The sequence below is a fragment of the Erinaceus europaeus genome, chromosome 14 (assembly GCF_950295315.1).
Source record: "Erinaceus europaeus chromosome 14, mEriEur2.1, whole genome shotgun sequence".
NCBI lineage: Eukaryota > Metazoa > Chordata > Mammalia > Eulipotyphla > Erinaceidae > Erinaceus > Erinaceus europaeus.
The window spans coordinates 4459729-4473882 of record NC_080175.1 but is presented as its reverse complement, the minus strand read 5'-3'; the positions used below and the strand labels follow the sequence as shown (position 1 = coordinate 4473882).

General features: G+C 52.5%; 1 protein-coding gene across 2 annotated transcripts in view; it reads right to left on the bottom strand.

Moving 5' to 3' along the window:
• CPXM2 (carboxypeptidase X, M14 family member 2) overlaps positions 1 to 13312 on the bottom strand; it is a 98768-nt gene extending 85456 nt beyond the window's left edge. Inside the window, exons 1-2 of one of the 2 annotated variants that reach the window (XM_007519681.2) lie at positions 12925 to 13311; positions 560 to 658 (exon numbers count right to left, since the gene is read on the bottom strand). In XM_007519681.2, coding sequence (XP_007519743.1) covers positions 560 to 658; positions 12925 to 13210 — 385 coding nt within the window. In that variant the 5' untranslated portion in view covers positions 13211 to 13311. Of the gene's footprint in view, positions 1 to 559; positions 659 to 12924 lie in introns of both variants that reach the window. The other variant, XM_060171115.1, reaches the window with a different exon arrangement.
• Positions 13313 to 14154: the final 842 nt, after the last annotated feature.

Below are 14154 nucleotides of genomic sequence, written 5' to 3'. Positions count from 1 at the left end.
CTGCATTGTGCATATTCTAAGCAAAGGTTTGCTCTCAAACCCAGCGTCTCTGGGTCTGTGTGGCAGAGAAGGAAGACCCCTCCCATGGCTCAGCTTTGCCCATAGAAGAGAAAGCAATGCAGCTCTGGGGAAGCAGGGGGTCGGGCAGGGGTACAGTTTGGCTGCAGGGGAGGCCACCAAGCACCAGGGCAAGTCAGAGCCCCTGTGGACCAGGTGGCTAGCCACAGGTCAGCTAGGGGGGCATCTTACCACAGGCCCCCACCTAGGGGGACGGCACAGGGCTGTGAATGTTTTCAGTCCTGCACGGGAGACGTGACGTGAGGCAGGAGGTGCAAGCGTCAGGTCCTAAATCCAGCCTCCTTGCTCTGGGTCACACTCTCATTAAACAATGAAGGGTTTTCTCAGAAGAAACTGCTCCAGGGCACCCCCCACCCCACCACCCCACCCCTGCACCTGTCAGCAGTTCGAGGCCTAGAGACACAGCAGTCTCCCCGCCTCCCAGACCCAGGGCCTGGGGGCTGGGCAGGCAGGTGCTCCACTCACTCACTCACTCACTCACCTTCCCAGGCGTCCTCAGGGGTCATGGGGATGCTGGTCTCACCAGCTGCAGCTTTCTCCACGCTCTTGGTTCTCACGCCTTTCCTGCTGCCACTTTTACCTAAACGGAGAGGAAGAAAACTGTTTTGACCTGCATGGAAGTCAGGAAGAGAACTGCTTTGACCTTCATGGGTGTCAGAGTGGCTCCAGGATGGTGAGCACCCACCCCCTTCTCCTGCATAGCAGCCCTGGGGTGTGCAGGCTGGAGTTTACAGGGAACAGATGCAGATATAAATACTCGGGAAACAAACACTCCTGATTCAAAAGCAAAAATACACCTGCACCCTGGTACTATTCTAAGCACACAAAAACTACCCCCAGCTGATAACTTACCCCCACTGGGGCTCAAAGCAGAGCTCCAGGACCACCCCCCCCACACACACACACCAGAAGAGGCAGGCAGCTGCCCCCCTCAATGCAGGGCTCTGCCTACCCTTGCTCTCCAAGACCCAGGCTTGGTACCAACAGAGTGAGCAGTTGCTTCTACCAAGTGGAGGGATCCTTCTTGAAGCTCAGGAAGACAGGCTGCTCAGGCCTAGCTGCTGGGGGGCGGGGAGAGGCTAACTGGGGCTGTCCCAGCTCCCTCCCATGTGGGTTCATTGTGGGACCTCTGAAAAGAACTACAACATAACACTCCATGACAGGTACGCAGATTCCAAAGTTCTTTTATTTTATTAAGTTATGAGGTAGAAATCATCCAGAAGTGAAGACGGAAGAGAAAGCATGGGGAGAGAGAATCCTCAAGGTCCTGGAGAGGTTCAAAAGCATGTGAACAGGGAAAGGGGTATAAATATTGTTGACTGTAAACCCCATCGATTTGATGTGATCTGGGGCCCATATTCAGCTTAGGAGCCTATGTGACCTCTGCATCCCTGTAGGTCTGAGCTCCCATTCTGTGGTCATGAGTAGGAAAGTTCCAAGCTTCCCCCAATACCAGGATCCATCTTCCTCAGGCGTAGCATAGAGTATGTTGTCCAGCCTCCCTTCAGAGGATGGAACATTCTCTGCCGCTATTGATCCAAGTTGAAGCCAAGGTCCTATGGGACCATATTAGGGAGCTACTCTCTTCCCTGATCCAGCTTTCTAGTCCTTTTTCCAGCCATGACATCATCTCTCTAGACAATAACTTGGATCCACCTGCATATCAAATATCAGGCTCAGGGGGAAAAAAAACTAGTATAGCCATGGGCTCTTTGGAATACAACTAAAATAAGACTACTATCTACAAAACAGAGACCCCCCCCCCAACTCTTCATATGAACTTTTCCAGCCTTTAGGTTCAAGATTAGTCAACAAGTTTTTTGGCTCTATATGTTTACTCTTTTTTCAGCCACCAGGTTCCAGGTGCTAACATGATGACAACCGGACTTCCCTGAGCAGACAACACTACCAATGTGTCCTGGAGCTCTGCTTCCCCAGAACCCCACCCCACTAGGGGAAGAGAGAGGCAGGCTGGGAGTATGGATCAAACTGCCAACGCCCACGTTCATCAGGGAAGCAATTACAGAAGCCAGACCTTCCACCTTCTGCATCCCACAATGACCCTGGGTCCATACTCCCAGAAGGATCAAGAATAGGAAAGCTATCAGAGGACAGGATGGGATATGGAGTTCTGGTGGTGGGAATTGTGTGGAATTGTACCCCTCTTATCTTATGGTTTTGTCAGTGTTTCCTTTTTGTAAATAAAATAATAATAATTTTAAAAAGCATATAAATAGCCTATCCTCTTAAGCCCCGTACAGCCACACCTGGGCCAGCTTCCCACGGGCCGCAGGAATCACCAGATGTGGGTCCCTTCCCCAAATGCAGCCCCCCCCTTTGAGCTCAAGATCCCACTGTTTGTATGCAAACAGTGCAGCCAGTGTCTGTGCCCCCAGGCTCTTCCTGTCTCTTCCCCAACCTCACCAGAGCAGCCACCCCATCCTGCTCCCCCCCCCCACCCCAGAAACACCAGCCTCCTTCCAGTCTGCAGCCCCAGCTTCCTGCCCACCGGGATGGGCCCTCTGCCCTTCCATCCTCCACCTATCAGAGACCACCACTCCCGCACCCTCACCCCTGCTGCACTGGGAAGCCTGTGCTGTCACCCTCTACTGGGCTCAGTCCCCACTGGGTGTTACTCCCTTTGATGGACTCTGGCAACACCTGTGATATGGAAGTCTGTGAACAATGACACTCTGGACTTTTAAAAGTAAGCTGAGGGACAGGAGCCAGCTCACATGGCCAAGCACACACCTTACCATGCTCAAGGCCCTGGGTTCGAGTCCCCAGCACCACATGGGATTACCATGCCTGGCACCAGAGGAACTCCAAGGGTGATGGAGCAGTGCAGTGGTGTCTCTCCTCTCTTTCCCTTTCTCTTTCCCTTTCTCTTTCTCTCTTTCTCTCCCCCACCAAAAAAAAAGTGTAGAATCTGGGTCCAGAAGGACTCAGTGGAGTGTGAGAACCTAGCTTCATTCCCTGGTACCCTGTAAAAAAAAATAAATAAGAAGTTGAAGCATCAAAAAAAAAAAAAAGAAAAGAAAAAAGTCTCGGAGTCGGGCGGTAGCACAGCAGGTTAAGCACAGGTGGCACAAATTGCAAGGACCGGCAGTGTAAGGATCCTGGTTCGAGTCCCTAGTTCCCCACCTGCAGGGGAGTCGCTTCACAAGCGGTGAGGTTGGTAGGTGTCTATCTTTCTCTCCCCTCTCTGTCTTCCCCTCTTCTCTCCATTTCTCTCTGTCCTATCCAATAACAACAACATCAATAACAACAACAATAATAACTACAACAGTAAAACAACAAGGGCAGCAAAAGGAAATAAATAAATATTTTTAAAAATCTTTAAGAAAAGAAAAAGTCTATCAGAGAGGCTGGGCAAAGGCACACCTAATTGAATGCACCTGTTCCCAGATACAAAGACCTGGGTTCAAGTTCCCAGTCCCTATCTGCAGGAAGAAAGCTTCACAAGCAGAAAAGTAGCTCTGCAGATGAATGGTTCTCTTCTTGGTCCACCTCTGTCCTCCCTTCTCTATCAAAGTCTCTCTCTGTGTCCAAAGGGGGGGGGGGTCCAGCTGATTGTACTGATTAATGAAGCTATGCAAGCGTCAACCCGGCTTTGACCTAGCACGTTATGATTGGGTCCTCCTCAATCGCTATGGAACAGGCCATGGCCGGTGCGCCGCTATGTTCCATCGCTGGGGAGCCAGAGACGACCCAAACTGCCCCTGAGGCTCCAGAGAGACTATGACCCACATAGTCAATGACTGCCACCTCTCCAGATTCAAAGGAGGTCTCAAAACTTGACATCAGGCCCAACCTGATGCTGTTGACTGGCTACGGAAGAAGGGCAAACGCTAGAAGAAGAAGAATGAAGCTATTCCAGACTGTTCTATGTTCACCCAGAAAAGGGACAGTTACAAGAAAACCTTAAGTCAAGGGGGGTGGGGGACAGACCTGGAAGAGCCCACAGCCCAGCCCAGGCCAAGCCCACTGCAACATTCCTGGAAGAGGTCAGCGGGGAGTCTTCTTGTCCTTCCTGGGAAGTGAAAAATCCTGAAGTGAAGTCCCCCAGGGAACAAAGACTTGAACAACTCCCCGTGGTCAGAAAGGTCAGCAGGGGAGGCCTGACCTCAAGCCCTGGTACCAGTCCTGAGGCCATCTTAACCCTTGGCCCATGGGGATAATGTCACAGGGTCCCTCTTCCCCTGAGAGTCCCAACTTGGCTCTGTAGAGACTTTGGCTGTGGGACGCACTAGAGTGGCACAGCACAGACCATGGAGTCTGCTTTGGCAGCAAGATGGCCCAGTGGGGAGAGAAAAAGCCCAAGTCCTGGTAAGGAATGTCCCACCGCAGCCCTCCAGGCCTTCTGACTGCCAGGACAGACTCTCGGGGCCTCCAGGGAGGGCAGGGATGAGATCCAGGCCCCGCCTGTGACTCCCGACCCTCTGTGGGTCCATCCACAGGCCCACTAGCACCAGGCTTCTAGAAGGGCCCAGATGTAAGACAGATGTGCTTTGAAATCCTCCTCCTGGCTGCCCACATCCTACATGTAGATCAAGACAGTCTCTGCCCACCCATCCCCTTGAAGCTAAAGTCAGGGCTGCCCTGTGAGACACCAGCAGGACCCCCCACACCCCCACCTTCAACTGTCCTCCCAAGATGCCTGCACAGCTGATAAACTTCAGTCCCCCTGGAGCTGGGCGGGGGAGGGCAGACCACCCTAATTGGGGCCACTGCTCTCCACATGTGAAGCTCAACATGCTGAGTCGACGGGGGGAGGCTGGGTCACAAGCCCTCTGTGCTCTGACTGGGGGTCTCAGCCTGTGCTAACTGGGGGACCCTCTTTCTCTATGCACTGGCCATATACCCTTACCCCCAATACTCTAATTGGGATTCCCCTGGGGAGTTAACCTGGAGTCCTCCCATCCTGAACTGACTCCCCTGTGTTCCAACATATGCCCCCCAAAACAAACCCACCCTTGTCTGGGGATTGACTGACTTCTTGTCAGAGGACAGCTGTAGAGTCTGGCTTCTTTGGGGGGGGGGAGCAAGGGAAGAGACGTGCAGGTGGGGACAGACCCCCCGGAGCAGGAGAGCAGAGACGGCAGCCAAGATCTCCCCTGCCCCCTCTGCTACATTCTCCAGGAGACGTGAGGCCCCCAGCTCTGCCGAAGGACCAAGGACCAGGCTTCAGAGTGTCACCACCATGTATCCTGGGCTGGCCCCTCACTCATCCATGCTCAGTACAAAGGAGAGACAGGGGACCCGCCTCAGCATCAGAAACACTATCCAGATGTCAGACGCAGGCCTGTGGTGACCAGGGGAGGGAAGCCAGTCTCCTCTTCCCCAGGAAGAGGGTCTCCAGCTTGGACCACAAAGCCCCCACCTCACTGGGCAGACAAGGAACTTAAAATGCACTGAGGAAGGGCTGCAGTTCACAGAGGCCCTCAGGTCCTATCTTGGTCCTTCCTCGAAGGGCAGGAGGTTGTCACCAGGGACAAGGGGTCTCAGAGACGGTGAAGAGACCCCACCTGAGGTCACAGACACAGCTGAGAGGCTTCTGAGGTCCCCCCCTTTGTCACAGCAGGGAGGTGACATAGGGTGGTGGGAAGGGGGGAAAGACAACAGAATCCACCTCTCCATCTGGGCTGCCTGACAAACCAGATTCCTCAGAAGTCGGCAAACTCCACTGCCAAAGGGGCCTCATGTTCTCTCCTGGTGGAGGACAGCAAACAGATGTCCTCCAAGCTTGCAGGAACCATTCTCTCTGCTCACACAACAGGGAGCCCACAGTAGCAGCCCCCACACAGGCCCCATATGAAAATGCCTTTGCCGTCTATCTGAGGCTCCCTGGAAGGGCTCTCCAGGGCCAGATTCCATCCCCTGCCCCTCGCCCCAATCCCTTCCCCTGAAACTCCTCCTCTGGCTAAGGGGACCCTCCTGACAAAGACCTGCCCACATATATACCAGGTAGTTGGGGCTCCCCAGAAATACCATCTGGAGGCACCAGGATAAAGAATCATCACAGTTTTCTAGAACATTCTAGAATGTCACAGTGTGTGCATAGGGACACATCTGGGAGGGAGGGGTGGCCAAGGGGAAAAGTCTAAATAGGAAAAGGCCCCTTGGGAGTAGACAGTGCAGTGCTGTCTCTTTGACAAAAAAAAAAAAAAGAACAGACAGCAGCGCACCTGGCTGAGCGCACACATTACAGGGCACAAGGAGCCAGGTTCAAGCCCCTGCTCTCCACCTACAGGGGGAAAGCTTCACAAGTGATGAAGCAGGGCTGCAGGTGTCTCTCTGTTTCTCTCCCCTCTCAATTTCTTTCTGTCCCTACCCAATAATAAATAAATAAAAGATAAGAAAGGAAGGAAGGAAGGAAGGAAGGAAGGAAGGAAGGAAGGAAGGAAGGAAGGGAGCCCCAGAGCCCAGCCAGAGAGGGCACAGGGCTATTTTTAAGAACTATAGCATCCGATCCAGTTTCACCATCAGGAGAGTGTCTCCCCACAATTCTGCAGGCACAGAAGCCAGTCTCTGGAATCCTGGGCACTGGCAGGGGTTCTGCCCGCTTCCAGAGCCAGCCCTGGAAAGGCTTCTGGAAAGAAAGGTGGTGTCTCTGAAGGCTGGTGCACACGGAACACTCTCCTTTTAGAAAGCTGCATCCTTTCCCCAGGAAACCTACAGGGGATTCCATCTGGATGGAACCCTAGATGTGGCTGTTGAACAGAGAATCTCACAGCATGATCTAGAGACTGCTTCCTGTATGTCACCAAAATACACATACACACACACACACACACACACACATATATACTAAAGCACTGTTCAAGTCTGGCTTATGGTGCTCAGAGGGTTTGAACCTGGGACCTGTGAGCCTCAGACATGAAAGTCAGTTGTGCTGTCTCCCTGGCTATATGATCGCTTACTTTTTTCCTCAGGCCCATGATGCTGCTGACATAGGCACAGACACCAGCTGCACCCCCACATTCCTGTTAGTCCAGAGGCCCAAGGCTGCCGGCATTCTGTAGAGAGAACTGAGTTTGCACATGGTTTCCAACCTCAGACACAGAAAGGGCTTTGTTTACAACCAAATCTGCTCAAGTGACAACTCACTCCCCCTCCCCCCAGCCTGGAGCTCAGCTCAGCAAAGCACAAAGTGAAAACTCGCTCATTCCAGGGCCAGACGTACAAACAAACATCATCACTGAGGCCCACCCTGCAGACTCCCCAGGCCTGGACGGATGGGGACCAGGATGGGGACCAGGGCGGTGTGAGTGCTGGTCAGTAAGCCTGGCTCCTTCTCCCATGACAGACAACATACAAGTGGGGAGAAACCAACAGGAAACCCCAACAGTTCTGAGGATCCCCCTTAAACCAAGACCCAAAGGGCAGAGAAGGAAGAAATGGTCGCCAGCACCTGCCTAAAGTCTCGCGCAGTAGTTCTGTGTTTCTTCTTGCCACCAGAGGGGAAAGGTGAGCTCTGCTACCATCTTGGTGGTTGTTTTTTGGCACCAAGGTTATCACTGGAGCTCAGTGTCTGCTACCAGGATCCCCTGTGGCCATTTTCCCCTTTTTTCTCTTGTCCTTTCTTTCTTTTCTTTCTTTCTTCGGTGATAACTATAGTTTATTTCTTCATTCTGTTTTATTCTCCAAAAAAGAAACTAGGCACAGACCCGGTTTCTCTAGTTTTTACCAGTGACACAAAATACTTTCACCCCAAATTCTTTGAATCACCCCCATTATGACCTCTGAGATCTAGTCCTCACCATGGGACAAGGAGACTTTGGCTGGACCCCAAAGCATCCCCACTACAGAGATCTGGAAAGAGCTGAGTGAAAGGAACAGGAGACAGGCAAGTTTCCAGGACCTCTAAGGAGGAACATTCTAGCAGTCTTGAGGGGGGGACCGATCAGTGGAGTGTGTGAGCAGAGCCCAGGAAGTCTGTTGTCTGAATCTACAATTATTTGTGTGTATTGATCACTTATTTTCCTTCCAATTCTGCATATATAGGCTTGGGCTTAGGACAGTGCTCAGTGGATAGAACAAATACCTTTTTTAAAAAAAAAAAAAAAGCTTTTTGTTTTAATGTATTTATTTCCCCTTTTGTTGCCCTTTTTATTGTTGTTATTGATGTCATCATTGTTAGATAAGACAGAGAGAAATGGAGAGAGGAGGGGAAGACAGAGAGGGGGAGAGAAAGACAGACACCTGCAGACCTGCTTCACCGCCTGTGAAGCGACTCCCCTGCAGGTGGGGAGCTGGGGGCTTGAACCGGGATCCTCACGCCAGTCCTTATGCTTTGTGCCACGTGCGTTTAACCTGCTGTGCTACTGCCAGACTCCCGAACACATACCTTTTTGTGCACTAGGTCCTGGGTTCAAGCCCCAGCTGTACATGGGAGCACTATGGACAGCACCACGGGAGCTCAGAGATGGTGGAGCGGTACCATGGCACCTCTCCTCACTGACTCTTCTCCCTCCCTCATATCTCTTTCTCTCCATGAAAAATCAAGAAAACTCAGCTAGGGGTAACGTGAGCTACTCATTAAGTCCCCGCTTTGCTGCCCCTCAAATAAATAAATGAGATTATATGATTAAGATTGGGTGCTGCCTGACCTCAGAGAAAGACTCCAGCGTCCTGATGATGGAACGTTCCAGAAATCCAAGTACAAGATAAAACTGCAGAGAAGTGCTCTCGTTATCTTACAACCTTGTTAGTCAGTGTTAAATCACTCCTAATTTTTTTAAATGCAGAGAAGCGTGCACGTGTACACACGCACATGCACACACATACACATACACACACACACACACACACACACATGCATATAAAAACAATCCTATGTAGAGTAAGTGATGTTGTCTGTCCTCTGCTACTATTGTGAGTTTCCTCGTGCTAATATTGAAGACAGAGGGGACTCTGCTCAGGACATCTGACACTGGGTAGAGGTGATTCTGGAAGGAACATGGCCGCAGCTTCCAGAGGGTACAGGGAAAATTGCTGAACACTGACAATCTACTGGATCACACACACACACACACACACACACACACACACACACACATACACACACACACATACCTCTGACCCCAAAGACAATCACAGCCAAAGCAGAGAGACTTGGTGTTGCAGTTCCAGAGACATCATTTAGGGAGAGGGACTGTCACTCACCTAGATTTGCAATTTCCTGTGAGCCCATAATCATTCCAACATGAAAACTTCCAACAAATGTCCTGAGGTTCCCCATCTGCTCAGTACACCAAAGTTCTGTTTCTCTGGGAGCCTATCAGCTACTCAGGGTGAAGCACAAAGTTCTGGGCAGATCCAAGGGTCCCAGCCACCCCAGGAGGAGGCCAGCACAGGACACTCACAGCACACCTGTCACAGGTCAACCCCGGGTCACGGGCAGATCAAATCCCCGGTGTCTCAGGCTCCCCAGAAACCCGGCCTATAGGGTTAAGACAAGACTTCAGAGCTGAGGAGTCCACACAATGGTCATGCAAAGACTTCCATGTCACTGCATTTGGTGTATTGCTCCAAAGGAAAGGGCTCTGGGATGGGGGAGCGTTCAGGCCCTGGAACATGATAGTGGAGGAGGACCCAGGTGGTGGATTAGAGTGTTATACAGAAAACTGAGAAATGTGGGGCTGGGTGATGTTATAATTTGCCAGGATCTAGGTTTGAGCCCCCAGTCCCCACCTGCAGGAGGAAAGCTTTGTGAATGGTAAAGCAGTGCTACTGGCATCTCCTGTCTCTCCCTCTCTCTGTCTCCCCCTCCCATCTCAATTTCTGGCCTTCTCTATCCAAAAAATAAAGATAATTTTTTTTAAATTAATTAAAGAAAATAAAACTTGAGAAATATTACACATGTAAAAACTACTGCATTTTACTGCCAACTGTAAAACCATGAATCGCCCCCAATAAAGAAAAGATGAAAGAAAAAAAAGACTTCCATGCCCAAGACACCGAAGGTCCCAGGTTCAATCCCTAGCACCGCCATAATCCAGAACTGAGCAGGGTTTCTGTGAGAAACAAACAAAGGGAAAATAATACCCTACCAGGAACTATTATATCATCTGCAAAGCCAAAGCTGTAGAAGTAAATAACTGATAAACGGTGGGGCTGGTTATGACTGCTGGAGCAGTCTTTCTCCTCCCTAAGCCCAGTCCCTCCCTGCCCTCTCAGAGCCTCCTCTGTGGGCCACTTCCAGGCTGTTACCTCTGCTTCTCGATCCTGGAGCAAAACCTACATTTCCCAGAATTCCTGGCACCAAGCAACAAAGAAAAGAAAAAGTGACCCAAAGGAAGAATGAAAGGCAAATAATGCGACAGGAGAAGGACATCTGACTACGGGCCATAAATACCAGAAGCAGGGAGGGGAGGAGGTGGAGGGAGATGGGGGAGATGGAAGAGGAGGAGAAGGAAGATGAGGAGGAGGAAGAGGAGGAGGAGGAAGAGGAGGAGGAAGCGAAGGAGGAAGGCACCAGCATGGATGAGCAGTTATCAGGGACATTTCTGGTTTTCACCGTCTCTAAAGCAATAAAAGCCCATTTTCATTTAACTGATTGATATGTTTGTGGCTTTTACGATATCCCCTAAAGGCTAACACCTCGAATGATTTCTGTGCTAAAAGAAGCAAGATCCCGCCAACTAATCTGGAACGTGAGGTTTCCCTGTACCTCCTCTACCATCCGTGCGTGGTCCTCCGACCAATGAAGACAGGTCCTCAAACTGACACTGAAAACACTTCACCCGTGTCCCAGAGCTCCTTCATCCAGCCAGGAGAGTCTAATGGTCTTTTCACAAAACCAAGCCATCACTGAAAACTGGGGTGGGGGGGGAATCATTGACCTTTTGCTTAGCACATTTCACAGCCCCCAAATGACCACTGACATCCCCAAACAAGGGGAATCTTGAATCAACCTCTTCTTTTTTTTTCATTTTTTAAAGATTGTATTTATTTATTCATGAGAAAGATAGGAGAAGAGAGAAAGAATCCGACATCACTCTGGCACATGTGCTGCCGGGGATCGAACTCAGGACCTCACGCTTGAGAGTCCAAAGCGTTATCACTGCACCACCTCCCGGACCACGAATCAACCTCTTCTAAATAGGATTCAGGGTGGAGGGTTCCACTGGCCAAACACCAAAATAAAAAGAAAAATGTATATAGGCACAGAACTTGGCAGCCTGAGCTAAATGCACCTTGTCTGTCATCCACATAAGCCCTGTTGACAGGACGGAAGCACAGTTTTCCAAGAACTTGCTTTCAATTTGGGGGCTCGGCAGCTCAGGACCCCTGTGAGCCCTTTGTCAAATGTCTCCACCTTCTGTGCCTTCTGTGGGGGTGAGTCTGGCTCTGCCCTCCCCCCACCTTGCCCTCCACCTGGAGCTGAGCAGGTTCTTGGTGAAGAAGGGCCCAGGAAGGAAAGGACATTTCACAGAAGGACTCAAGGGGAGGTTCTCCTGCAAAGCTACTGTAACAGGTGGTGCAGGGAGGCAGAAGAAGAGCCTGCGGTCTAGGGGGCCCAGTGCTGACATCCTGGTGGGGGTGTCCAGCGCAGTGCTCACACTCAGTCTGGGGCAGCTTCCGAGGGCCCCCTCTGCAAGCCCCCCCAGGAAAGACCAGAGCAGAACAAATGTGTCCCCCAGCCACACCCAGCACGGGGCTAATCACATAGCAGATGCATTTTTTAAAAAAGCAAATTTGATTCAAACAAAAAAGGCTCTGAGTTGTTTTTTTAACGCAGGAAAAAGATTTTCCGATTTCCTAAGGTAGCGGGTTAGCCCTGAGTGAGTGCCTCAAATCGCCAAAGTGCAGGTTCCTCGCTTGTTTTTAAAGAGAAAGAAAAATAAAAGACACACCCACCAGGACAGCTGTGCGGCAAACTCCTGTCTGTCCCAGTAGACACTGTCCCAGCTCCAGTCACTAAACTACTGTGGTGTTTACACCTCGTAAGCCCCATAGCCCCCCACCTCAAAAGGTCAGAAACAAACGCCAGCTGGCTCAGCTCACAGGAAGGCTGCCAATTCAGAGCTGCCCACAGTTGAAAGTTGGCAGGAGTGGCCCCCAGGTTCCCACCCTCATGCAGACTGGCTGGAGAGAGGGGTCCACAAGGTGCCTTGTCCTCATCTCCACCCCTGGGGTTTCCCAGGAGCCCTTTAGCCAAACAAAAGAGGCTCCTGGTAGGCCAGGAGCTGTGCCTAGCTGCCACCAGCAGGGATGTCATTCCCAGAAGAAGCGTGGCCATACCCCTGCTTGCTCCCCAGTCTGCAAACTCTGGGACCCCAGCCTCCTGCACTTGAAGCAAAGATCTTTTAGAGCAAGTCAAAGGAAGCCGCCTTTTCCAAACAGGGTGGGAGTGATTTCTACGGGGCAGGGCAGCAATGGGTGGCAGCAGCTAGGGGGCTGGGGAGGGGGACACCCTATTTTCCCTGTTGCTGCCCTGCTGCCAAAGCAGACCAGTCATTCCCAGCCAGATAGGAAACTGCCTCTTCAGAAAACGCCTCTGGAGGGCGTCTGCCGGGGGACAGTGGCTGGCAGAAAACTTCTTTGCACGGTGACTCAAACTTGGGGCACAGGGACCCAACTCCCCCAGGAAGCTTCCTGACCACAGGGCTCCGTTTATTCTGGGGCTTATACCCTCTCTTCAAGCTTAAGTTTGGGGGAGTTCCCAAGAGCCAGGGAATGCAGCCCTGCAACTCTGTGTGTGTGTGGGGGAGAGGGGGTCGGGATAGAGAGGCTGGGGACCACTCCCAAGCTTGGGGACAGAGAAGCGGCCACCAGCTGTCCCCCTGGGTTCCAGGGGCCGCTGCTGGAAGAGGCTTGACCAGGGCTGAAGTCACCCACCTGATGGCGGAGTCTCTGGAGCCAGCTTCTCCCTCCGGGGACCTCTCCTGGGCTTGGTGGGCTTCTTGGGGGGCCTGGGCCCCGGAGGGCGGGGCTCCTGCTCCCCCTCCTCCCCAGACTCTGGGGGCGGTGGAGAGTAGAGCTCAGGGTGCGAGTAGGGCTCCGGACTCCAGCTCTCCTGCACCAAGTAGTCAGGGTTCCTGTGGGTTGTCCCCTGGGCCCCCGCCCCCACCAGGGCCACCTCCAGGAGCGTGAGGGTCAGCGTGGCGACCTCCAGCCCGGCCATACCCAGGCAGGGTCACCTGCGCCAGGGGATGGGAACTAGGATGGGACAAGGAAGGGGACGGGACGGGGCAGCAGGCTGCGGCCCTGAGGAGACAGTGGGCAGGGCCTGCAAGGCAGGGCTGGGGGCGGGCAGGGGCGGGCACAGGGGGACCCGCCCAGCCCTGATTCCCTTCCCTCCTTCCCCTAAGGACCCCGTGGTCCCGCCCTGAGAGGCAGGTGACCTCCTCCTCCCCTCCCTGCAGCCCTGCCCCACCCTCCCGTCCCCCTCCCCCAGACACCAACCCGTGAGTGGCTTCTGCTTCCTGCAGACTCACAGAAAGTTTTCCATCTAGAAAGTTGCTTCCTTTCACAGGTTGGAGCAACGTGGCCCTAAGAAAAAAGTCACTCAAGGACCTGAAGCCACTGGGGACCCCCCCAAAGCTGACCCCCTTGATGCCCCAGATACCCCTTCCCAGCCAACTAGAGAGGAATCTTATTCCAGCAACCGGGGGAGGAATTCTTGAGCCCCTGGCTTCCATGGGGTAGTGGGGGGAGGGGGCAGAGGGGGCAGGGGTGGTGGGGAGTAGGGAGCCTAGGAGACCCCAGGTCCCACCAGAGTGTGTGACTCCCTTCCACCACTGTCTCAATACTTTCTGCTCTTTATAAATTTTTCTTACTTATTGGATAGAGGCAGAGAGAAATTGAGAAGGGGAGAGAGAGAGACAAGAGACAGAGAGGGAAGCACCTGCAGCCCTGCTACATTACTCCTGAAACTTCCCCCCTGCAGGCAGGGAGGGGGCTTGAACCTGGGTCCTTGTGCATTGTAGCATGTGTGCTCAGCACCACCACTCAGGTCCTCAGAGTGTCTCTGAAGGAGGCACAGAAAAAGTCACTTTATTGCGGGGGGGGGGGGGGGGGGGGGGTAGATAGCATAATGGTTATGCAAAGGAGACTCTCATGCCTGAG